The following is a 25,566-nucleotide window of genomic DNA, read 5'->3' as shown; positions in this document are numbered from 1 at the left end:
TGCACTGGGGTTGACAGTGTCGTTTTCCCCCTTTCCAAATTCGTGTCCACCCAGAACCCGTGAAGGGGACCTTATTTGGAAATAGGGTCTTGGCAGATACAATGAGTTAAGATGAGGTTGTACTGGAGGAGGGGGGGCCCTCATCCCATGACTGGTGTCCTTATGAGAAGAGGATGCCCAGGGCACCATGGAAGGGGTTTTAAGTGGAACAACAGAATCTGAGTGGTGGAAGCTCGCTCGGCCTGCGGTGCTCAGTAGCGAAGGGGGACAAAACCAGGGCGAAGACCACCACGACCTGTTGCCGTGGTCCAGGTGACATAAAAACAAAAGCCCAAACCAGTGGGGAGGGAGGGGGCAGATTGAGGAAATACTTAGAGGGAAAACAGATGGGAGGCCGGTGGGCTGGACGGGGCAGCCAGGAAGAATCTAGGACGGTCAGGGGTGACGGCTTCTCGTGCCCTGAGACGGGGACACACAGGAGGAAGGGCTGTTGGCCAGGAAGATGGCGTATCCGTGTTTTAGGGCCGCCGCGACAAAGCCCCACGGGCTGGGGACTTACTGTCCCAGTCCTGGAGGGTGGAAGTCTGAGATGGAGGTGTCGGCGGGTGGGTTCCCTCGGGGGCTGCGGGGGAGAATCTCTTCCGTCTTCCCTGCCGTTGCTGGGGATTTCGTGGCCATCTTTGGGGATCCTTGGCTTGCAGACACATCACCCCCACCCAGGCCTGCATCTTCACAGGCCGTTCTCCCTGTGTGCAAGTCTGTCCCCAGATGTCCCCTTTTTATAAGGACTTACTGGATTAGCGTCCACCCTCATGGCCTCACTTGATTACCTCTGCAAAGACCCTATTTTCAAATAAGGCCACATTCCGAGGTATGGGGCATTAGGACTCTTAACGTATGGATTTGGGGGGACACAATTCAGCCCATAACAGATGGCAGCCTGGGGTGCAGTGAGGGCTCTGGGCTACCTGGGTGAGTGGATCCCGCACGCAGGAGGTGGGTCTGAGGGTCTGGGCAGAGGTCAGGGGAGAGCACTGCCAGCCACCAGCACAGAGGGTTAGGGTGCGGGGGGGCGGGGGGGAGAGAGGGCAGGACGTGGACACAGCCTGTGCCTGGGCAGCCTATCCGCACCGAGCCCACGTGTGACTCTCACGGAGGCCGTGAGCCCCTGGCCCCAGACCCTGACGATCCCCTAACCCATCTGCCGAACCGACCAGGCAGGAAAAGAGGAAACAGAGATTTGGAGAAATAAAAACAACTGTGTCTCTGACTGAAAGAGAAGAAACCCTAAACACGGCAGAGGGAGATACGCCCGGCCCTCCCGGGCCCCTGCGGGGTTTTATGGGAAACCGTAGACACATGCGGCAGGAGGGGGCTGGGGATGGGCAGGGAAAGAGGCAACGTCCTTCTCTGACCTTGACGGAGAGATTTTCTGAAAGCCTCTGTGATTTCCAAATAAGATGCCCTTTAATTTTTAAAGCAAAGACGCACCCCATCCTCGGAGGCAACACCATCTTGAAAGGCTCCTTTGAAATCCTTAGGAGGTAGACCCAGGGTTATTTTAAGGTTAAGAACTCTTGTTCATTCAACAAATACAGATCCAGGCCACCGTCTCTGAAAAGCGTGGGGTGGGGCTGTTGCCCGGCTGCGTCATGATGATACAGCCCACGTGCTGTCCATCACGGGCACCACTGGTGGGTCTGGACAGCGTCCCATAATCAGTCACGTGCGGATTCCTGCAGGAGATGATGGACCATCACACAAAGTAGGGTAAATAAAGGGTATAAATAGCCTTGAATCAGTTCAGGTCAAGTCTGACTGCCAATGAGTTATGAACAAGCTTCGATTCTGAGATCTTTTTTTCGGATAAAGGGTGTGGGTCCTGCATCGTCTGACGGCCTGTGGGGTGAAGAGTGGGGTGTGGGAGTGGAGACGCCCTGCCCTATAGGTACCCGCTCCCAGCCCTGAAGTTTGCAGAGAAGGGTTAACAGCAGAAAAGGAAGGAAAAACACGTGTGTGAAGAGGAAACACAAGCAGGAGAGGCTGTGAGCTGGGGGCTCCGGGCGGGAGGAAGCAGAAAAGGACAAATCTCCTTCCAGAAAGGGCCCGGCAGGAACGGCGAGGGCCACGCAGGCGCCCTCCACAGACCACGGTCTTGGTGCACAGGGGCCACGGGAAAGGCGTGACCAGTCCCTGACCAGTCTCTGGACCATGTTCATATCCATCCTCTGGTGTGTGTCCTCTAAGCCACGGACACCTACGGTTCCCTTCTCACCCCCTCCCCCTCCCCCGTTGGGCCAATTCAAACTGATTTGTAGGAATTCTCATCTGTCTCTGTCTTAAGTGTCATGGGCTCCTTTGTTGGTGCTGAAATCTGGGCTCACGCTTGGGCAGGGCAAAGAGCTGGGGATCTCTTGGCTTGCCACGAGGAAGGGAGCCGGTGACACCCCAAGGAACCCGCTTCCTCGGGGCAGGCTGAGCACACCCCTAGTGTTCATCCCCTCTACACAGTCCTTCATTCTACTCGTTATTCTCCACTCAGCCCAAACATCTAAAAGACCGGAGACGGTCACAGGCGCCGACGGAAAGGGGAGGAGTGCAGACAGCCCCCGGGTCCGTCTGGCAGCTCTGCTTGCTGGAAGGTGGCCCCCAAGGGAGGTGAAACCTGCAGTTTGGACCCATGCCATTCACAGGATAACGCTGTGGTTCCCCAAACAAAGAACCATTGCCATGACAACTGTGGCATCCCAGAACTCAGGCACTATTCTGAGACACTGAGCCGTGAGCTGTACCTTTAAACGAATTTGATACGATTGGCTTTGACCGTGGTAACATTCTCTGGCAAGATGCGTTAGCAGCAGAAGGAGGGAAGGCTTCCAACGGCCTGACACTCAAAAAGCCCCCACGAGCGACATCTGCTCGGGAGACAAGAGGACGCAGTGGCCCGAGACATGTAATGAGCGAAATAAGGAAACGGAAATGGCAGGTCTCAGGCCGGGAGTGGGCAGGATCCCTGACCCTTCAGCCAATGGCTCGGGGCAGGTGGGAGACGCCGCCGACAGAACCACCTGGGAGACGTCCCTTCTTCAGCGTCACTGCAAAGACCCCGATGGAGGGCAAGGGACCACGGCAGCCACCATCACCCTTCGCTCTCACCGTTCTCCCAACTTTTGGCCAGTTCCCATAAGCCTTTGCCGTGGTGACGCCGAGAAGACAGAATTGGGCTTGTTCCCAGCACCAGTGACCTGTGGTCCGCACGACGGACAAACCGTCCTCACCGACACTGGACGGTCGGTGAGAGAAACACGTGTGGCCAGAAAGATGGCAGGGTCTGGGCGGGGGTAGGGGATGCAGGGCTTCAATACAAAGCATGCTTTTGACGGAATGAAGAGAATATACGTCCAAACATGTCACCCGACGTTTACTGGATGCCCACTCTGTCCCAGGCCCTACAGGCAATGGACACCCAGGACCTCGTTGCCAACCACAGGTGTCCCTAGCTCTGAGCGACGGTGGTGAATTCTACTGAAACCATGCAGTCGAGCAAGCACTTAGAGGCAGGACGTCCTCTCTTGGGGCCACAGGCATGCCGCCCCCCACCCCCAGTGCTCTGACTGCCTCTTAGCCTGGTCCATCTGAACACTGACAAGTGCCCTTAGCCCCCAGCCTTGGAGAATTCCAGGACTCGGAGCCCTTCACACCAGCTTTGGTGCTATCTGGGAGCTGTCCACCTGGCGGAGCGGATCTAAGCGTGGCCCCAGTGAGGACTGAGCAAAGATTATCGCCTGCCCCCCACTCCCACCCCAAACCCTTGGTCACACAATTTTGTCGTCATTCTTCCTCATCAATATTTTAGTACCTGTTCTGGGCACCAAAAAGAACATTGATAAATTTGTAACAAAAGGAGCAAAACACAGTGTTCTGAAATCTTTTTCCCCTTCTCCATGTCGAATTTGGCTTCCACTAGCTGGAAAACTCTACAAGAACGCAGGGCATGTGATGGACAAGAGGCAGAGTCGGAGACCTGGGCTTGAACCCCGACCTCACCCCAGCGATGAGCATGTGATCCTGGGGAAGTCATCGAGCTGTGTCTGAGCCAGATTTCTGTAGGAACCGCCTACTGTGCTCGCCAGCACCTGCCGCCTGCCCTTCCCTGGTCCTTTCCTCTGGTGTAGCATCCTTCCCCGCCCCGCGGGCTGCAGGATCACCACAGAACCTAGAACCGGCCATCGGCCAACGACGAACGATGGCACTGCGATTTAAGGGAAGGGCTGCTTCCCTGCCCTCAGCCCAGCTCCGGCTGCATCCTGCCCCTCCAGGCCGTGGTATTTGTCCAGACTTCCCTTCCCAGCTCTCCCGTGGAGGACACCCGTGGACCTCCCAAAGGTCTTGGCCAATGGCCCCAGGGATGAGTGTAAATTGATGTCTGTTTTGTGCCTGGACCCGGATGACTGAGAACTTGACACTCATCACCCCACGAGCCAAGACAGGATGATTTTCTCTCTTCGGCCTCCCTTCTGACCACCTGATGCTCCCTTAGCGTCAATGTGTCCCTTCTAGCTTGGCTAAAATCGGCACCTCTTCTGTGCCCATGTGGACGGTTCTTTTTTCTTGAACGCCACCTTAAGCGTCTTTCCACTCCCTCTCATTAAACCCAGAATAGAAACCTTTTTCTGCATTCAGTCGAATTCTACCCCACACAGTCTTCTAAGCCCTCAGCCTGCGTATGAGATCAAACACTTGCAAAGCCACGAAGAACTTCAACAAAAGACACTTAGTTCTCTCTATTTGAATCTGGGCTCAGCCCTAATCATAAAAGAGCCCCCAGTGCGGCCGTGGGACAGAGTGGAGACAGCGCTCATGCCTGCAGTCGCTGCTGAGACCGGGAGAGATGCTGGGGCTCCCCCAAGGTCCCACAGATGAGTCCAGGTGGAACCCACGTCCTCCTGGCACTTGGCCTAATGCTTCCTTCCGGTCCCACTACCCAGCCGCCTTTGCACCTTCATGACAAGGTAGCTTCCTGTGCCTATTTCCTGACACAGTTGAGATATACACACTCCAGGGGGTTCTACGCCCCAAAGTCTAGAAATTCCGGGGTGTGTGCGTTTCCGTAAAGGCCACGTGGGGCTTTGCCAGGCTTGCTGAGAACGGATGGGTCCTTAAAAGCAGGACACGAGGGGAGGGACCCCCTCTCCTGGCATCAGGACACCAGCCTGACGGGGACCTTGTCTGGGGTCCTGTAGTCGCTCCGAGGCTTGGTGAGTCAGGGACCCTAAAATGGAAGGTCGGAGCAGAGCCCAGGTGGGACCCTACAATGGAAGGTCGGAGCAGAGCCCAGGTGGGACCCTACAATGGAAGGTCAGAGCAGAGCCCAGGTGGGACCCTACAATGGAAGGTCAGAGCAGAGCCCAGGTGGGACCCAGCACTCTCGCTGCGGTGGTAAAGGACGGGGAGTGGCCCAGAGCCTGCTCTCGGGAGCACCCCATCCAGCCCAGGGGACCGTGCACCCCGATTTCTGTGAAATAAGCTTCTACTCTGAATGCAGAAGGGAATCCTGCAAATGGGGAGAAAGCGTGGCGGGGTAGGGCCCCTGCTGGGAGAACCCCTGGGAAGGCGGGGGTGACCCACGGAGGCGGCAAAGGTGCCCTGGGAAAGGGGGTGGGTGGACAGAGGGCCGCAGGCGGATGGGCCAGCAGCTCTCTGAGCCGCGTGGAAGCGGCTAGAAGGGAAGGCCGCGCAGGTGGGCAGCATCGAGGACTTTCCACCTGGAGGTGGACGGGTCTTCCCAGCGCGGCCTGGGGGAGCCGAGGGCCATCTGCTCTGGCTGGTCCTTCGACCCCACGGGGAGTGCCCCGGGCTGGGGTGAAAAGATGCAGCTCCTGGTGCCACTGCCCGAGCGGGGCAGCCTCGCGACAGCCCCGCCTCTCTGAGTCCCAGGTTCCCCAGAACGTGCGGCCCCGCGTCAGGGTCCCACGGCTTCCTGATGACGGGCATCCTGCTGGGAAGGAGGCTTCCTGTCCCCGCCCCCCAACTCAGGCCAGGCACGGGACCTCCTGGGGGCGGCCTGGGCTTCTGGAGGCGTCTGCAAGGTTCCTCTGGACTCCTTCACGTTCTGAGTCTGAGCCTCCCTGGGGTCACCAACTGTCACCCCCTCAAAAGACAGTTACTTCCGAAAGCACCCTGACCTTCTACCGCTCTCACCGTGAAGGCTGCGGGGGGAAGGCGTGTGCAAACCTTAAGACGGAGGTGAATCTCCGAGGAGCCCGGGCTGTTCTCTTTGCAGGAGGTCCCACTAGACCTCCCCAGACGTGGGAATTAAGGGTGGGCAGTGAGTTCCAGAACCCTGGGCTCCTTCGGCCGTACTGGATCCTTCGTCTGTGACACAGGTGCACTTAACTCACTAAAGCAGCGTTTGGAAACCACCCCCTAGAGGCACGTACTGAGGACCCGAGTCAGGGCACAGGTGAGCCAGCGTGGAGGAGAAGGGGGTGGGGTGTGGTCGAGGGGAAGGCAGAGGAGGGGATCCTGAGGGATGAGCCGGTGGAGAGGTGCTGGGTTCCGCGTCCTACAGGCCACTCGTTAAGGCACATCTCGGAGCCTCAGGGAATCTGCTTTTCCTGGATGAAATGGCTCAGATAAAGACCCCAGCCAAGGGCTGGAATTGGCCAAGGGCTGCTCTCCTTGGACGGTCCCGTCACCGCTGTGCTGGCTCTGGGACAGGAGCCTGCACCAGCTCCCGTTGACCTGGTGTCAATGGGAGACAGACCAGGGCTGGGGCAACTGGGCTGGTGGGTGCAGAGGGGGCATGGGCTCGGCAGGCAGAACCCAGAAGGTGCTGGTGAAATCAGCCAAGGGCTCTGGGGGTGGGGGAAGGACGGGTGCCCTCGGGGCCCTCCTGGAAGGTGGCGGCTTGTCCGTGGGGAAGTGCTCCTCTGTGCGCAGCCTTGGGGAGCTGCCTGCCGACGCCCCAGGAGGCAGGACTGCCGGTGAGCGGGGGCGGGGGGTGGGGGAGGGTCCAGGATGCACAAAGGGCCAAGGACAGCATCATGGCGGCTACGGGTGGCTCGGTCCAAACCCCAGCTCCCCGTGACCTCGACATGGAACGCATTTCTGAGTCTGGGAGCCTAACTCTCTTCATCTGTAAACTGGGGACAGCGACAGTGCCACCTTGCTGGCAGGGATCGAACAAAAGCAGTGAGTGCGATCCAGGCATGAAAGGGCACTGAAACAGCATTAACTGTTTCTGCTGTTCAGATCAAGACAGCCTGTTGCCTCGTCCTCCAGGGAGCCATCCTGACTCTACAGCCCATTGGGATTCGCTGCCCCCAATGCTGGCTTCAGCCCCTCCCCACTCCCTCCCACAGACATAGACATTCTCCATCTGCAGGGAATCGACCACCAAAAGTTCAGCCCTTCAGCTGGGACACGATGTCCACCAGGAGGACAGTCACGGTGGGAGAAGAATGGCGTGGGGTGGGGAAAAGCCAGAGCCCGGCCGAGGGGACCCAGGGGCGGGGAGAGGGGAGGGGAGGCCCAGCAGAGCTGCAGGAAGCAGGGCGAGTGGCAAAGCCAGGGACCCTAGGGCACCCACTCACTCGTTCCCGCTCTTGGACCCACTTCCACTGGGTCTGAGCACAGCCTCAGAGAAAGGAAAGGATGGGCCTGGGCTGAGACGTGTGTCCCGGGACACGGGATCAGAGGCCGGGTCTTGGAAGCAGGCCAGAGGATCAGATGCAGTGGGTGCTCGGGGTTGGAGAGGAGCCCGCCTGGAGAGGGAATGCAGAGGTGCAGCGGCCTGCAGTCCGGGGTTGCCTCCCCCCTGTGCCCGGGACCACCGTGTCAGTACCGCAGCAGTGGTTCCCACACGGGCCGTTGTCCACCCTGCTGCAGGGGCCTCGCGGGGGTTCCCGTAGTTGGTCGGGGGGGGGGGTACTTGTCACAGGGGGTGGGCAGGGGCCAGACTCCCTAAATGTCCAGCAGTCGTGAGACAGTCCATGAGTTGTGAGTGACCCTCCAGACGTTCGTAGAGACGCAAAGCCTGTTTTTCTGAGCATAAGCTCCCGCCCACCCCGACTCAACAGACACACGCCTTCTGCACGGATATTCACTGAGCTTTCCGGAAATGCAGCCACTACCTAAGTGAAAGAGCGTTCGTGGCGTTTGGTCCGGAACTTTGCCAAGCACAGCTCACGATTTCAGGAAACCGCGGCACCGGTGGCTGGCGGGGCCCTCCTGGTGCCACAGCTGCCCGAGGCGCTCAGGGATGTGAGGCTGAGTGTGCTGGGAGGGGAGCAGCGGCCCGCCCTGGCCTGCGCCCTCCTGCGTGGGACACCCTCTCGTGGACGCGCAGGCCACCTCCCCGCCCATCCTTCTGTGGCTTCCGTTCCTTACAGGACAGTTAGGATGTTACGCCGATTCTTACAAATTCCATGTGTGTGTTAGGTTATGTTATCTATGAATCTCAGTGAAGGTGGTGCTACGCGATAATGGCTATAAAAGGCGCTGGGGCCTGAGGTGCCTGGGAGCCACGGCACGGGCAGGTGCTCACCGTGAAGGGAATTGTGCAGAGAACGTGTGGTTGAGGCCGGGGGGAGATAGGGGGGTCTCTGGGGCTCCCGCTTGTCCGCAGGGGATGGAGTCGGGGAGGGGTCTTCCTCAGGGGCCCAAACTGCGCAGGAGCGGGCAACAAATAGCTGAGAAACGCTCCGGGCCGGGGACCAGTTCAACCCAGAGGAGCAGATGTGTGCGGGCAGGTGGGCGGGTCCTCTGAGCATCTCTGGTGGGACACGTGCTCCAGCAGCCACGTACATCCCCTGCACGGGGGGCATCACAGCCGGGGACTTCTTGGAGGACGCGCCCCCAGCCCGGGCCTCCGTCAGGCAGCGTTCCAAGTCCGCATGCGTGTGAAGGGGCCAGGGAGAGCCCCAGGGGCAGAACACGACAAAGCAGGGGAAACACACAGGGCACAGGGGGTCAAGGCCTCACGGCCGCTGCTGCACCCTCTCGGGACCAAGACAACGAGTGTCTCCGCGAGCAGCCCGCAAGAGCAGCCCTCGTGCGGGGTCACAAACGGGCATCACCTTAGCTTGCGCCCCGGAGCATCAGCTATGTTCCAGGATTTGGGGATAAACTCGGAGACGGCTATGCCTGGGGGAGGGGAGGGGAGCTACAGTAGCGAGCACATGACCACACACCCAGAGCAGGACGATGGAGAGCCCGGGCGGCACACAGAAGAGGGGGGCTGGTGGCACCGGAAGCGGCAAGGAGGGAGCCACGCGCACCCGGCTGGACGAGGCATCGGGCACGGGTGGCCCGCACACACCGCACAGCTCCCTCAGCCCCGAGAGGGCGGTGACACGGGAGCAGAATCGGCTGTGACGGGGCGACAGCGGGCTGCTCGCATCTGCTCAGGCTGTGTCTGCTGGGGCTTTATCACGCCTCCCTCCCTCAGCAACTCGCTTTGAAAATATTCTCTGGGCATCTAGGCAACAGCTGTGATGGCCGCATCCTTCTAGGGAACAAACTAGCCCAGCTTTCCCTGGGAAGGCTCGTTCTGTAAGCTCACAAGGGGAAGGCTCGGCAGTGCTGACCCCAAACGAGCCAGTCTGATGAAATGAAGCAGTTTAGAACACTGGGTTCTCCCCAGGACCCGCCGGCTCTGCGTGCAAACAAAGGATGCCGTGCATACTCAATATAATTGCTACGTTTCACGGTAAGTAGCGTATTTGACAGTCCAAATGCCAGGAGATCTGAATGCTGCTTTCAAGTCGGATCTATTTTATTTCACAGCAGGTGAATCGCTGGTATTAGCTTGGTATTCCGGAATACCAAGCAGGTATTATTATTTTTTAAAGCATCGTTGCTCCGTATCAGCACAGATTTTATATTCTTACACGTAAACACGCACACCCCGCCCCGCCCCCGCCCCAGAATAATGCATTAAGAAATCTGTTTGAAAACACCTCCCTCTCTTCACCATCTATACATATCTGAAACGTAATGACATAGCCACTCCGTCTCGAAACCTAGCAACGGTATCCAAGCGATCCTTGGGCAGCTCATCAGACACCCAAACTCACACATCAGCTCAATGGACTTCATTTAAAAAAAGCAAAGCCTCTCGCTTCTCTCCCCGTAGCTGCGGAAGGACAAGATATAGGAGAACAAACCTTGTTCCGCTGAAGAAGAACAACCCATGTCATTTAATCCATCTGACAGTGCATCTCCCCACAGAGCCGGGCAAAAACAAAAATAACAAAGGTGGTAAAAAATAGGTTATCCCAGTCCAAAGCTTATCAGCTTGCGACATGCTTAATCTTTGCATGACTATTTCGGATTCGAGCTCCCCAGCTCCCCAGCAGCCTTGCTCTGGGGGACCTGCATCCTACAGGAGCCATCGCAAATGCTCGATGGCCAAAGCTTTTTAGACCCGCTGGGCTCATGGACTCAGCCGCAGCTCGGCAGTGGGTGAAAACAAGCAGGTTTAACTCTGGTATGCACGCTCGCTCTTAGACCATGACTTTCTCTGAGTAGGAAATGAAATAACCAAATGGAGGTCACGTTTAATTTCTTCAAAGAGGAAGGGAGTTAAAAAAAAAAAAAAAAAGAACCACAGCTCCAGTGGGCAGCAACATACATGCTGGCCGGACTGGGAACAGAAACGCTTCACAAGATGCAATCTCTCTTTTAAAGGGATAGGGTTCTATCTACACGGCGAGCTGGATCCACTTCCGGATTCTACAGACCTCGGAGGGCCCGTGAATCACCTCCTGTGTTTCAACGCGGTTAGCGTCTTCCCCTAGAGCCACAGCGGAGCCTCCTAGGTGCCCTGATTTCTCGGCGGGGCACTTCTGTGTCTGGAAAACGAAGGCTAGCTCCGTGGCTTGAGGCGGGGGATATTCCAGCCGTTAAAGGGACTTTTTCAGAAAGGCATCCCATCGACTAGGCTGCATGTAGAAAGTCAGGAAAATGTGTAGCGTTTCAATTGGCTCACTTTGAACAGCAAAATCAACCCCACGCCTAACTTGGAATCTGGGGGATCCTTCCACCATGTTTCTCTTCAAAAATGCAACCCAACACGATCTAGGCAAAGGTGAGTCTTACCTTCATTTCCTCTGAGTTCAGGATCCTGACATGTGAGGCTGTGCTCTCCGAAATGGTGTCCCCGCCCCCATTTAGCCCCACTAAATGCCTGATAAACACAGCCCTGCTAGCCAGCATCACGGGCACCTCCTGACAGAGGCAAGAGCCAGCAGCCTCAGATACAGGACGTGAGTCCCCATTCTTCTGGATCACTGCTACGCTGTGGTTCAGCTTATTAAGTCAAATTTTACTGAAGATCATAAGGTAGAAATACGCGCCCCCCCATCCCCCTCCAGCACCCCGACCGTGATTTCTGAGGCTGCAAAGAGGCAAACGGCCTGTGAAGTTCCCCAGCGATCATACCAGACGCCTACCACTCAAGAGTCCGGGGGCAGACGAAAGACAGCCCTGACCAACACAGACTCTGACAGCACCCGCCCAGGTCACAGGGGTCAGGGAGGCCAAGCCACAGGAGCTGGAGCGGAAGAGCCATGTGGCCGGGGAGCCTCGCACACGACCAACTGGACACCCCCAATCTCACATGGCCCCAGAAAAACCTGCTGTGCGGGCGGAGAGCACGGCCCCCAACACGACCCATGCCCCGTGCCCCCGCCTCTGACGATGCTTGGGGGGCAGAGAACATTACACCCTGGCAGACACACCCAATCCAGGAATCGATTGGCCCACAAAGGGCTCGGCTCCTTGACGCCCAACTCCAGGTGCCGGGAAATCGGGATTTTATGTCAAGAAGGGCGGGCGGGGAGGGGCTGAATGTGGAGTGGAAACACTGACGGGGGAGGGGGTCACCCATTCAACGGACATTTACTGAGGCCCCACCGTGCGCCAGGCACTGTAACAGCCCAGGGCGACAGTCATACAGCAATGTGAGTGCCCTCCGCGGGGTTGATGGCAGACCCCAAAAGGCGTGTCCGAGTCCGAGTCCCTGGATCCTATCATCGGGACCTTATTTGGAAGTAGGGTCTTTGCAGATGTCATTGATTTCAGGATCTCGAGAAGAGATGGTCCCGGATTTCGGGTGGGCCCTAAATACAGAGGCCGATGGCCTTACTGGAGGAAGCAGAGGAGATCTGAGACACGGCAGAGAGGAAGGTGGTGTGAAGAAGCAGGGATGCATCTCCTTGGCCCCAGGAATGCCAAGGACTGCCAGCTACCATTAGAAGCTGGGAGACACGTGAGGGAGGAGCCTCCCTGGAGCACCCAGAGGGAAGCAGCCCTGCCAACACCTTGACTTTGGACTTCCAGCCTCCAGAACCGTGAAAGAACACATGTCGGCTGTTCGAAGCCACCCAGTTAGCGGCATTTTGTTATGGCAGCCCCATCCTCGTGTTCTGTGTAAAGCCCACCAGACACGGGGGCAGGGCAGGCAGGCCTGGAAGGTCCCGGGAAGCAGAGGTCCAGCGTCGGAACTGCTGGAGGATGGAAAACGGCGATGGCAGGGGCCACCCCGGACCTCCTGGGTCAGGTTCTTGGGGGGCAGGGGCTGCCCTGAGCACCTGCTTTCTACACGAGCTCCCCAGGGGCACCCACACCTGGCACGTGCTGCTGGCCACTGGGGAGCCTCAGGGGGTTTCTGTCGGCGCGTCAGGAACGGTCAGGAACAGGAAAGAATTCCCCATCTAGGGGATCGACTGCCAGAAACACAGAAGGCTCGCTGGGGTGGGGGGTGAAGACGCAGCCGAGGTGCCTGGGGACCGGGACACGGGGGAAGTGGAGTGGACCCAACAATCACAGTGGCCAAGCGCATGGGGAGCTGCTTTTCTGAGCAGATGTGCGCCGTTCTCCCTGGGACAGCGGTTGATGGGCAGTTCCCGGTTTGGAAGGTCCGGGGTCTGCGGTCCTTTCGACGAACTCCTGAACCCCGGGGGCAGGGAGGCAAGGAGGACATCGCCCTCTGTGTCATCAGCTCCTAAAGGGCCAAGGCCTGGGACAAACGAATGTTTCCGAAGCCCCGGATGAGCAGGGGGCCCGAGCGGAGAGAATGCACCAGGAAGATGCTCCTGGAAAGATGGCGGCAGAGAGGAAAGAGCCGGCCCCTCAGGAACCTGCTAGTTCAGCTCCTCCCAGGCCAGGCCTTCCAGGGCTGTTCAAGCACAGCACAGCGGGGAGAAGGGCTGCCTCCGCCTTTCCCGGGAGGCGCGAATTCTTCTCGAGACTGGAACGAACTGGGGGGCAGTGGTGTCGGAGTCCCGGACCAATGGCTTCTGATGCTTTCCTGTCAGAACTCTTCCCTTTGGTCGCCCCACGGAGGTGGCTCTATCCCCCAAGCTTGTCCCCCGGCCTCCTGTCCTCTGTCCCTCCTCCAGAGAGCAGTTTGCAGGCCGTGTCCTTCCTCGGTAAGGCCTCCCGGGGACCCTGACCCCGCAGGGGAGGAGCAGTCCCAGCGCCCTTGAATATGTCACAGCGGGAGAGAAGCAACAGACTAGACATTTCTCTTTTTTTTTTTTTTTTGGCCGTACGCGGGCCTCTCACTTTTGTGGCCCCTCCCGTCGCGGAGCACAGGCTCCGGACGCGCAGGCTCAGCGGCCATGGCTCACGGGCCCAGTCGCTCCGCGGCACGCGGGATCCTCCCGGACGGGAGCACGAACCCGCGTCCCCTGCATCGGCAGGCGGACTCTCAACCACTGCGCCACCAGGGAAGGCCGACATTTCTCTTTGAAATGTGAAAACTCCATGTGGAAGCCAAAGCCTCTTCCGGGGTCGTCCTGACGGCACAGCTCGGGGGTGCTGGCCTGCAGGGCCCGTACCTCCGTCCTAATCCAACTGATTCTCGGATGACCCCTCTGCAGCCCCCAGGCCCAGCCTCACGCTGCCCCCGAAGTGTCCTCTTCCTCCCCTGCCCCTGCCCTCTCAGCCCAGCTGGGGAGCAGAGTCCGGCGGAGAGATGCTCGACTCTGGTGGCCCGGGGGACCGCCCCCCCGTCAGCGGTCTGGGACCCAAGCACCCTCTTCTTCCCTCTCCATCCCGCCACCCACGCGTCCAGCCCCGGTTCCAGTGCCAGCCTGTGTGAAGACCCCCAACCTCCCCTGCCCCAGCCTGCGTTGCTGCCTGAAGCCCTGGCGTGCAGCCCCCTGCTCTAGGCTCACAGGGGGGCAGGGAGACTGGCGGTGAAGAGCCCAGAGCCCCCCAGAGTCATGTGAGCCTGGCCTCAAGGCCTGGCCCGGCCAATCACTCTACCACGTGGTTCTGGGAGAGTCCCGCCTGGGAGATGCCACTGGAGCCCTGCCCACAGCCACTGGCACTCAGGGCGCCGGGTACGTGGGCCACTTGCCCCTACGGGCACCTGCGTCTCCCCGCGGAGGGTCCTCCCTGGCACGGAGCAGGCCTGAACGAACAGGAACTTGACCCGGTGGGTAACTGTACAAGTCACCTCGGCCCTGGGGTGAGACAAGGCCAAGGTGCGCTCCCGCGAGCCCCCCGGAGGGCCTGATGGGACTGGGCCTCGGGTGCCTACAGTGCCTGCTTGTTAAGGCACCTGAGGCCCAGTCCTGGCGCCCTGTCCCTTCCAGACTTACTCTCTGTGCTCCCACTGCTGCCGCCTGCCACCACCTCCACGGCAAACCACTTCCCTCAAACCCTTGCCTCAAGGTCTGCTTCTGGGGGAACTCAACCCAAGCGCCATGTCCCGTGTCAGCTTCGTCCTTGGTCGCACGGAGACAGCGACCACATCCTTGGAGGAGCGCGGGACGCTGGGCTCGCAGGCTCAGAAAGGGCTGGCTGTTTCCCTGGACTTATTCCTTCCCCCAGAGGCAGGGCGGCTTTCTGAGATGGCAGGCACGGACCCGCACGCGGGACTTAGCCAGACTCTCCCCACCCCCACCCCCAGCATCCAGCCCCGCCGGTAACGAGGGGAGATGCAAAGCTGGGGGGCGGCCAGAGGGCACAGAGCAAACAACCGGGTTTGAAGCTCGAGGTTTAGTTAACACGACGCTGAATCGGGACCTTAGAATGGATTTACTGTGCGTCTGAGAATGAGTGCATTGAGTGACATCTGCGCCCACGAGGGACCCACAGCTTCCGTGCCCTTCGTCGCCTCTCTGTGAAATTTCAATAGAATCCACTTAAATGGCACAGTTTGCTAGTTCACAATCACAGATGCTGAGTCAGACGACCCAGAGGAAAGAAGAGGACTCTTTTTTCCTCTTCTTTGGAGACGCTGAAAGGACCCAGCAGGGAAGCAGATTTTCCGTACTATCCTTTCCCTTTGGGACACGCCAGGGAAAGCCCACGGCGCAGGTAACGAGGGGCATGGATTGACAGGAAAAGCCACCCCACATCCTCACTGAGCCCCGGGGCGTCTACAGAGGTACAGCAGGCAGACCTCAAACCTCAATTCCCACACCGTGACCCACGGAAGTCGCTCGCGCCCACCGTGACTACCCCATCTCTCGACAGGGCAAGCCCTTTACAGTTTAAAGAAATCATTGATTCGATCGGGTGAGTGGTAATTAAAATGTGTTCACCCAACAGACAGGTATTATTTTTATAATAAGAAAACCTGTTTGTAGAGAGGTGTTTGCATCCCCGATCGGAAATGGAAGAGACAAGCCAGGAACCTCCCCGACCTGGGCTTTAACATGGGCACTTTTTGAGCAGGATAGGTTCATGGCTGGAGTGGGGAGGGGTGTGAATGTGTAGGCAGGGCTTGGGGGGCAGGGGGTGGAGTCCCTAGTTTCTCTCGACTCCCTTCCGACGGCTGGGTAAGGAAACCACTTCACGCCTCCCCCTGGCGTGCGGGCCCCAGGCAAGGGAAAGTGAAAACAACGAGGGTAGGTAGCCCCAAGTTTGTCACCATCGCAGAAGCTCAGAGATCCAGGGGTCCTTGGCGCCATTAACCATCCCGCGGTCCTGCTTGGGGCCTGCACACCTGTCTTCTTGGACACCTGCCCTGCTCAACAGAGTTCCCATTCCCTTCACGGTAACTGGTGTTTATAGACCTCAAGCCAACCCTGTCCGACTGTACTGCTCTCTCGTCTTAGGGGGGTGGTGCTTAGAGCTGGAGAGCTCAGTGCATTTCCTAAAGCACTTTGCGGACGTGAACTCGCCCATCTGCATAACGTGCTTAGGAAGATGCTGATGTGGCCATGGCAGAGGCCCGGATCTCAGAGCAATTAGGAGGTCCGCCCCGGCTCGCGGGAGGACTCGCGTCAGCATCGGGCGCAGCGTCTGGGAGGCCCCGATGCTCGGCTCAGGGGACCGGATGAGGCAAGCAGGCATCCAGCCGCACATCCTTGTGCGATTCTCAGGGGCAGGCGGGCGCCCGCCAGACACTCGACACGGTAAAGACTGGACAGCCAAACACACGGTATCGCTCGCCCCCAGCCCCAAACTCAGGGTGAGCGGCACAGGCAACAAGACACAGACGCCATCTGGCTCCTTCTCCAGGCGCCCTGGAGCCCCGCTGCCCACCCCCTCGATGCACGGCACCGTCTTGAAATCTCACCGCTGCTGGTCCAGTGGGACTGCTCCCCGCTGGATGTCCTGTGTAAGCCCGGGGCTGGAGGAAACAGGCCAGCGGGCTCTTCCAAGATGCAAGACTGGGCCCAGCCGCCGGCAGGGCGATGGGAGAGGGGAGGAGCCCCAGAGACAGTCCTCCTGGTTGGCACGAGGGGTACTAGAAAGGGGAGCGGTCATCAGCAGACATCGGGAGGGATGCAGAGGAGGGAGGGGAGGGGGTGCCCCTGGAGCTTTCCTGCTTCATTTCGTTGCCGTCTCTTACTTTAAATGGAATCACGTCTGTCACAGAATCTTCCCAGAAACCCATCTCCATGAGTTGCAAAGTGATCTTGTTCTCTGGATGGACAGCAATGCCCTGCGGCCACTGCCGGCGTCCTCGCCTGACGTCTAAGGTTTCCCTTACCCCAACCCCGCCAAGAGTTAAGAAACTGGAGGAAGAGAGGCGGAGAAGACGCTCGCACTCTGCTCTCTGTGAAGGTTTTTGCTACAAGCGGACTCTGAACCAATCTAACGAGGTGCCCAATCCAACAGAGCCCCTCCCGGCTCATTCGCCACCAGCCTACTCACCGATGTCGGTTTCCTTGTGGTTCTTGATGTATTCAGCCAGCTCGAAGTTACCCGCTATGATCGCCACCTGCAAGAGCGGGAATCACGTTAAAGCGCTAAGTTCACGACACTCTTCCACGTCCTGACGGCCTGACAGCAGAACGAGCCCAAACAGAACTTCCTTTTTTAAAAACAAGAGATACTCCCTTTTTTCCAGTTTACTGAGATACAGTTGATACCCCAGCACGAGGCTGAAGGCGTACGGCATGATGACTCGACTTACGTTATTTTGCGAAATGACCACCGTAAGTTTAGTTCGGGGCCATCACCTCATGTGGCTACAAAAATGTTTTTCTCTGTGATGAGCACGTGGGGGATCTACTGTCTTAGCAACCCTCACGTGGACCACACGGCAGCGTTACCTGGAACCATCGTGCTGAATGTGACATCCCCAGGCTAATTTATCTTGTAACTGGAAGTCCAACTTTGGACCACCTTCACCCACTTCCCCCACCCCCTGCCTCTGGGAACCACAGATCTGATGTCTTTTTCTATGAGTTTGGTTTAGATTCCACTCGGAGCGAGATCATAGAGTATTTGTCTTTCTCTGTCTGATTTCAGACAGCACAGTGCCCTCAAGGCCCATCCATGCTGTGGACCAATCGTAACTGCTAAAACGGCAGCTACAGTACCCATCGTCCCCAGGCAGAGGCACATCTTCCCACTTTGCCCCTCTCTAGGCCCCTGGGCGTTCTTCGACAATGAGGCCATCATTCTGTGAGAATCTACGTGAGAGAGTCCTCGGCCCAGGAGGCCACAGCGGGGGCAGTTCAAGGGGCTGAGCCTGGAAACTTCCAGGGACCATGTCCTGCATCCCCGCCAAGCCCACCTGGTCCCTACACCCTCCCCTGGGGGGGAATCTATTCCTCTGATTGGTCCCCATAACTGGAGGGAGGGGGAAATCTCGAAAAAGCATTCAAAGCCGTTCACTGGTTTTCACTCAAGCAGAAAAAAACCTCCACCCATGCACCTGTGCACGGCAACGAAACCAGCACCTACGGGAAACGGTCCGCCTTGAGCCCTACAGAGGCACTGACTAAAGTAAAGAGTCCACGTGGTCCCTGATACACTGCGGCAGCCAGACAGGCAAAGCCAAAGTCCCCTGGAGTGGGCTGGGGAGACCTGAACCAGAGCCCCCATGGGCAGGGCTCTCCGTGCCCCAGACGGGGAGACCTGGTGGGCCGGGGGGCGGCTGTCTCCACCCTCAAATGAGCCGGGCGTTCAGATGCCAGCCTGCAGACACACACATGGACCGTCAGTCGACTTTCAGTGATGATGTGGGTGGGCCTTCCCCAGTCCTTTGGAGGCCTTCAGAGCAAAGACTGAGATTTCCTGGAGGAGAAATTCTGCCTCAATTTGTAGCACCAGCTCCTTCCTGAGTTCCCAGCCTGCCCTTCAGACTGCAGACCTGCCAGCTCCCACAGTCCTGGGAGCCAATTCCTTAAAAGAAACCTCTTAAATATATATATATATCTCCATCCTGCCAGCTCTGTTTCCCTGGAGAACCCTGATTGATACAGCTTCACGTGGGGGCCGGGGGCTGCGGCGCTACAGAGACCCAGGGACCCCAGGCTCCCGTCCTAGGAAGTGACATTGATTTCAACTCTTGGGCCCCACCAAATGCTAGGTGTTCTCCAAGGATGCCACCGACAGGAGCAGCCCGTAGCCAAACCCAGCCCCCTCCCCGGCCTGCTAATGTCAGGGGAGCCATGGCAGCCCCTGTCCACACCAGCCGGGGGCCGTGGGGGTGGAAAGCAAAGGTCAGGGTTAGAACCACCTGGTGAAAAGCACTTCACCAGCCTCCTGCACGGTGACCGCCCCTCTGGGACCCAGGCTTCAGACCATGGATCCTTGAAACACGACAGGGACAGAGGTGAGGACCCCGGGCAGGAGGTCCTCACAGGCCCTGAGAAGCCAGTGACCTAGTGTGCTGGCATTTATGATGTGAACGTAAAAGGGCGGCTCTGCAGGGTTACTCGTAACACGTGACCCAATGTCATTTAGGTGACAAATGGTCAGAATCATTCCTGGTCAGAATTCCCTGGTGGTCCAGTGGGTAGGCCTCCACGCTTCCACTGCGGGGGGCCCGAGTTCAATCCCTGGTCAGGAACTAGGATCCCGCAAGCCACGTGGCGTGGCCAAAAAAAAAAAAGAAAGAAAAGAATCATCCGTTGTCTTCCAGCCAGACCCTCAAAGGTAAAGCTCGCTCCCACCCGTCGGGATGGCTACTGTCAAAAGACAGAAAACAAGTGTTGGCAAGGATGTGGAGAAACTGGAAGGCTTGTGTATTGCTGGTGGGGATGCAAACTGGTACAGCTGCTGTGGACAACAGCATTCAGGTTCCTCAAAAGAATTCCACATATGGGATTTCCCTGGGGGTCCAGTGGCTAAGACTCCACCCTCCCAATGCAGGGGGCCTGGGTTCCATCTCTAGTCAGGGGACTAGATCCCACCCACACGCCGCAACTAAAAGATCCTGCGTACCACAGCGAAGATCCTGTGTGCTGCGACGAAGACCCGGCGCAGCCAAATAAGTAAGTAAGTAAATAAATATTTTTTTAAAATTCCACATAGAGCTACTATATGATCCATCCGCTCCACTTCTGGGGATTCACCCAAAGGATCTGAGAGCAGTTACGTATAATGGTTAGTTTTACGTGTCATCTTGACTGGGCCACAGGGGGCCTAGCTATTTGGCCAAAAATTATTCTGGGTGTTTGGGGGAGGGTGTTGCTGGATGAAGTTAACATCTGACTCAGTAGACGGAGTAAAGCAGATTGCCCTCCCCAGTGTGGGTGAGCCTCGCCTAATCAGCTGACGGCCTGACTAGACCAGAAAGGCTGAGTAAGAGGGGACTCCTGCTGCCTGATTGTGAGCTGGGACGTCTCTCTTTTCCAGCTTCAGACTCTGAGAAGCGTCAGCTTTTCTTGGGTCTGGAGTCTGCCGGCTTTTGGATTGAAACTTACACCATCAGCTCTCCTGGGCCTCCAGCTCCCCGTGACCTCAGATCTTGGGCTTCTCAGCCTCCGTAATAAATCTCTTTGTGTGTGTGTGTGTGTGTGTGTGTGTGTGTGTGTGTGTGTGTGTAGTGCAAGTGGGGCGCTGCTGTAACAAATACCTAAAAAGGTGGAAGCAGCTTTCGAAGTGGGTTGATCCTGGGAGAGTTTTGAGGTGCATGGTAGGAATATAGATGTTAAAGGTTATTCCGATCAGATCTCAGATGGAAATGAGAACTTGTGACTGGAAACTGGAGGAGAGGTCATCCTTGTGATCAAGTGGCCAAGAGCTTGGCCGACTTGCGTCCTGGGGTTTTGTGGGGGGCACACCTTGCGAGCCATGAACATGGACGTTTAGCCGAGGAGATTCCCAAGCAAAGTGCTGGAGGGCTGCTGACGGTAAAATGCAAAAAGATGGATGAACTGAAGGAGGAATTGTTTAGCAGGAAGCAACTGGAATGTGAAGATTTGGAAAGTCCTCAGCCTGTCCGTGGTGCAGGAAATGAGGAAGCAGGTTCTGAAGAGAACGCTGAGGGTGTGGCTGGACCATCACGTGATAACGAGGTTGCAGAATTATACGCGCATAGGTCCTGCCAGTTTACTCGGAAGGGGGTAGAGTCGTAGGGTGAAGCGAGGGGAGGCTGTCGGACTTCTAGGGTTTAACAAGACGGCACGATAGAGCCACTCAATTGCGAACATGTGCTATTCTTCAAAAAGAGGGGAAAATGACCCCAAAAGTGAGTCAGAGAACATCAGGGCCACTGCCTTGGTTTCAACGGGTCAGAGAGCCTTTGCCAGAAGCCTTGGGGGTAGGATCACCCTGCCGCACTGTGTGGGTGACACTGCCGCCCCGACGGGCCTAGGGGACAGAATGCTGAACCAAAGAGGAGAGTTCTACGTCTTAAGGTCTGATTGATTCACCCCGATAGGTTTGGGACTTGCTTGGGACCTGTTGCTCCTTCCTACTTCCCGATTTTTCCCTTTTGGAACGGGAATGTCTACCCTATGTTTGACCCAATGTCGTGTTTTGGAAGCACATAACTTGCTTGGTTTCACAGGTTCATAGCTGGAGAGGAACTGGCCTCAGGATGACTCGTACCTGAAGTTTCACCCACACCTGACTTAGACAATATTTACATGAGACTTGGACTTGAGAGTTTGGGGGGTGGTGCTGAAACAAATGAAGACTTTGGGGGCTGTTGAGGTGGAAGAATGTACTTTACATGTGAGAAGGACATGAATTTGGGGACCAGGATGTGGAATGCTAAGGACTGGATGTTTGTGTCCCCTCAAATTCATATTTTGAGGCTCTAACTCCCCAAGTGACAGTGTTAGGAGGTAGGGCCTTCAGGAGGGGATGAGATTAGATAAGGTTATGAGGGTGGGGCCCCCATGATGGGTTAGTGCCCTTATAAGAAGACACACCAGAGAGCTTGCTCTCTCTGCCACGTGAGAACAAAGAACAAGGTGGCCGTCTGCAAGCCAGGAAGCAGCTCTCCCCAGAACCTGACCACGTTGGCACCCTGATCTCGGACTTCCAGCCTCCGGAGCCGTGAGAAATGAATTCCTGTTGTTTAAACCACCCAGCCCATGGTATTTTGCCAGAGCAGCCTGAGCAGATTAAGACAGCGGGGACTCAAACAAATATTTGCACACCCATGTGCATAGCAGCATTAGTCACAATAATCAGAAGGTAGAAGCAACCCAAGTGTCCACTGAGGGATGAACGGATACATAAAATGTGGTAAATACATAGAATAGAATATTATTCAGGCTTAGAAAGAAATGAAATTATGACACAGGCTACAACATGGATGAGCCCTGCAGACATTATACTAAGTGAAATAAGCCAGAGGCAAAAAGGACAAATCCTGTGTGATTTCACTCACATGAGGTCCCTGCGGGAGTCAGACTCATGGAGACAGAAAGTAGACAGAGTTTCAGTTTTGCCAGATGTAAAGAGTTCTGGAGAGGGACGGTGGTGATGGTTGCAATGTACTTAATGCTGCTGAACTGTACCGTTAAAAATGGTTAAGACAGTAAAATTTGTGTTATCTGTATTTTACCATAATTAAAAAAAAAAGGTAGAAGTCCACCTGTGTGGATCAGAAGGTGAGAAGGTCAAAGACGAGAACACGGACCCACCGCGAACAGTCAGGCAGGTGTTAGGAGAGACACCGGGGCTTTGGAACAGCCATCCCTCCACAGGCAGGGGTTGGGGGTGGGGGGGGGATGACCCAGCCCTAAGGAGGATGAGGGAGGAGGGGCCTGGGACAGCGCACAGCTGAGCAGGGAGAACCTGTCTAGTTAGCAGGATGGTCCCGGGCATATGGACCTATCTGCGGCTACTCGCCTCCGGGTAATCTTGTCCAGACTCCCGAGCTGTTGCTTCTGCTGGGAGTGAAGGTAAGCAGGCAGGCACCTTCAGTCAGAGAGACAGAGACCGAGATGCCCCCCTCTCTAAGGGAGACGCCGCTGCCCACGGCTCACCTATTCCTACAGGCCCCAGCCGAAGCCTGACGTGGAGCTGGCAGACAGGTGCCGTAGAGGAGAGGGGCTCTGGCCTCAGGCTGCCTGGCTGCAAACCCCACACCTGTACTAGGTGACATCAGGCATGACGCTTAATCCACGGGCCTCGGTTTTCTCAACTTTAAAATGGGTTTGGGGGACTTCCCTGGTGGTCCAGGGGCTCCCTAGGCAGGGGGCCCGGGTTCGATCCCTGGTCAGGGAACTAGATCACACATGCATGCCGCAGCTAAGAGTCTGCATGGCACAACTAAAGATCCCACGTGCCACAACGAAGATCCCACACATGGCAACAAGGATCCACAACTGAGACCCGGTGCAGCCAAATTAATAAACAAATATTAAAAAAAAACGGGTTTGTTGTGGGGATTCGATGAGGTCACGTATGTAAAGGTTTAGAGCAAAGCCCGGCACACGGTGAGTCCTAAAAATGTCTGCTGTTACTATTGTTGTTCACGTGATTATTACTGACTACTTGTCTGTAAGCAGCGGACAGCTCGTTATAAAGGTCCCCTAAGCGCCCACGATCAACACGCCATCAGAAACATACAAGCGCACACCGCACATCTGCGCTCCAAGGCACACCCAGGACAGCAGCCGAAAATAACCTAAAAATGGACCCACAACCAGCAATTCCGAGCTTATGCTTCCAAAGAAAAGCTTTAAGAGCTGCAAACTGAGTTACCGCAGCACGGAAGCCACAGGCGCTCTTCTGGCCAAAAGAACCGAGTCCACGATGCAAGTGAGAACAATGCAAACTTGTATCTGTGGTAACTGGCTGACTGTTTCTCCCTAGATGATTTCAAGGCCAGGAAAGTCCTCTCCTGCAGGAAGCAGCCGCCTGCCTGTCCTGCTGCCTGCCCCATGCTTGGGCATCCCACGAAGTGTATGATGGGAGGATGGAGAGCGGGCTGGGTTTGACGGAGGCATCTCAGTTCCATCCAGCAAGCGCCTGGCTGCTGGTTTGATGCATAAAGAAGGCAGAAGGTTGGGGTCTGTTTTCTTTGGTTCCAGGCATACGATATCCATAATAATAATAAAATCAAGTTACGCCAAGCCCTTAGGTAGACACACTGTTTGTTCTAAGGGCTTGACATGGATAGAGCCTCTTTGATCCTAACAACTCTATGAAGTGGGCACCGTTATCTCTACTTGACATGTGACGAAACTGAGGCACGGAGAGGTTACGTAACTTGCCTGACATCGCACAGTAGTCAGTGCTGAAGCCAAGATATTATTAATAACTCAAGCCGTGCAGGGCCAGAATCCTGATCTGATTTTCAAGGCACGGAATGATGTCTGTAAATAACTTTGATTTTCATCACATGGCATTTTAAAAACAGTTAACCTGTAACAGAATCGCAGTTCGGACGCCTTAGTAGAAGAACAGCAGCACAAGGAAAAATGTGACAGATTGTTCTCGAGGGCTTGTGACAAGGCACGGGCAGCGTGCTGCGTCGGCTGAGTGACCACAGAATTCTCTGTTGTGACAAGTGCAGGCAAATGCGCTTCCTGTAAGGATGGACGCTGCCATTCACAGGTGCCTCAGGATCTGAAAGTGAGGACTGAGCCCTTCCCGGCTCACCTGTCCTCCTCCCCCACCTCCACACCCCCTCCCTTAACTCAACTTGCCCTCTCCCGTCTTGCTCTCAACCCCGTCTCAGCAACACGTGCCAAAGCCAGGCGTCTGGGCATGGCCATAAGGAAAGGCAGGGGTCCAACTCGAGGGGAAGTGTCTGGAAACCCAGGACAGCAAGGACTCCCTTTTGGACTCACAGGCTCCTCCTGTACCCTCCTTTCTTCAGCCATCGCCAGGCTTCATGGGTGGACGCAGGGAGGGTGCTGGCGGGGGTACCGGGAGGAGGCACTCCTGGTCGGAGCAGTGAACGTGCCCCATCGGTCCACACCGCAGGCAGGACGGATGCGGTGGAGCGGGGGAAGGGCAGAGGCTGGCTGGGGACAGACTGGCGGCTCCTGTGAAGGATTCAGAAGGGAAAGGCTAAGGGAGGGGGAAGGGGAAGCTGGGACGAAGTGAGAGAGTGGCGTGGACATATATACACTACCAAACGTAAAATAGATAGCTAGTGGGAAGCAGCCGCATAGCACAGGGAGATCAGCTCGGTGCTTTGTGACCACCTAGAGGGGTGGGATAGGGAGGGTGGGAGGGAGGGAGACGCAAGAGGGAGGAGGTATGGGAACATATGTATATGTATAACTGATTCACTTTGTTATACAGCAGAAACTAACACACCATTGTAAAGCAATTATACTCCAATAAAGATGTTTAAAAAAAAAAGGCTAAGGGAGCCGGGGCTTCTGCAGAGAAGAGGGAAAGAGAAACCCGCGGAATGGAGAGGCGGCGGGGAGAAACCATAGGATGTGAGGGCAGCCACAGGAAGATCAACTCGCCAGGGGCTGGGCAGTGGCTGGGGGAGGACCCAGATGGCAGGTGGCCAGTTCTGTGGTCCACACTGGTCACTTGCCGAGGCCTCCAGGGAAGACGCGCGGAGCCCTTCTTGTCCCCTTCTCTCTGCAGAAGCAGGGCTGCGCTTCCCCGCCTAACACAGCCGCCGCAGGGTGAGGCTTTCACGCTTGTGGGTCCCCATTATTCTCGCCCCGAGGCACAGTCAGCACCTGAACATGGCTCACTTTATAAAGCCTCAGATGTTGCCTTGTTACTGACACGATGCATTTCAGGTGTTACAGCGGTCCGGGCAGCATCGACGGTTACAGTTTCGAAGGATGCGGGGATGCGCCATGAAGTCATGACCCTTTGCCGATGCTGACGAGGTCCCTTCCGAGAGGCCAACGGAGTGTGGAGAACGAGGTCAGATGGAACCCGCTGCCCGATGCCCCCAGGGGCTCTGCCTTGGTGACCAGG

The 25,566-nt window shown here is 56.8% G+C and overlaps 1 protein-coding gene across 1 annotated transcript in view; it reads right to left on the bottom strand.

The window, feature by feature from the left end:
* Positions 1–25,566, bottom strand: part of SHANK2 (SH3 and multiple ankyrin repeat domains 2) — a 453,317-nt gene that overhangs the window by 307,986 nt on the left and 119,765 nt on the right. The window contains exon 9 of the mRNA XM_060160929.1: positions 17,125–17,191. Within this exon, the coding sequence (XP_060016912.1) occupies positions 17,125–17,191 (67 nt within the window). The remainder of the gene's footprint in view (positions 1–17,124; positions 17,192–25,566) is intronic.

The sequence above is a fragment of the Lagenorhynchus albirostris genome, chromosome 9, assembly GCF_949774975.1.
Source record: "Lagenorhynchus albirostris chromosome 9, mLagAlb1.1, whole genome shotgun sequence".
Lineage (NCBI taxonomy): Eukaryota > Metazoa > Chordata > Mammalia > Artiodactyla > Delphinidae > Lagenorhynchus > Lagenorhynchus albirostris.
This window is presented reverse-complemented; position numbering and strand designations above follow the sequence as displayed.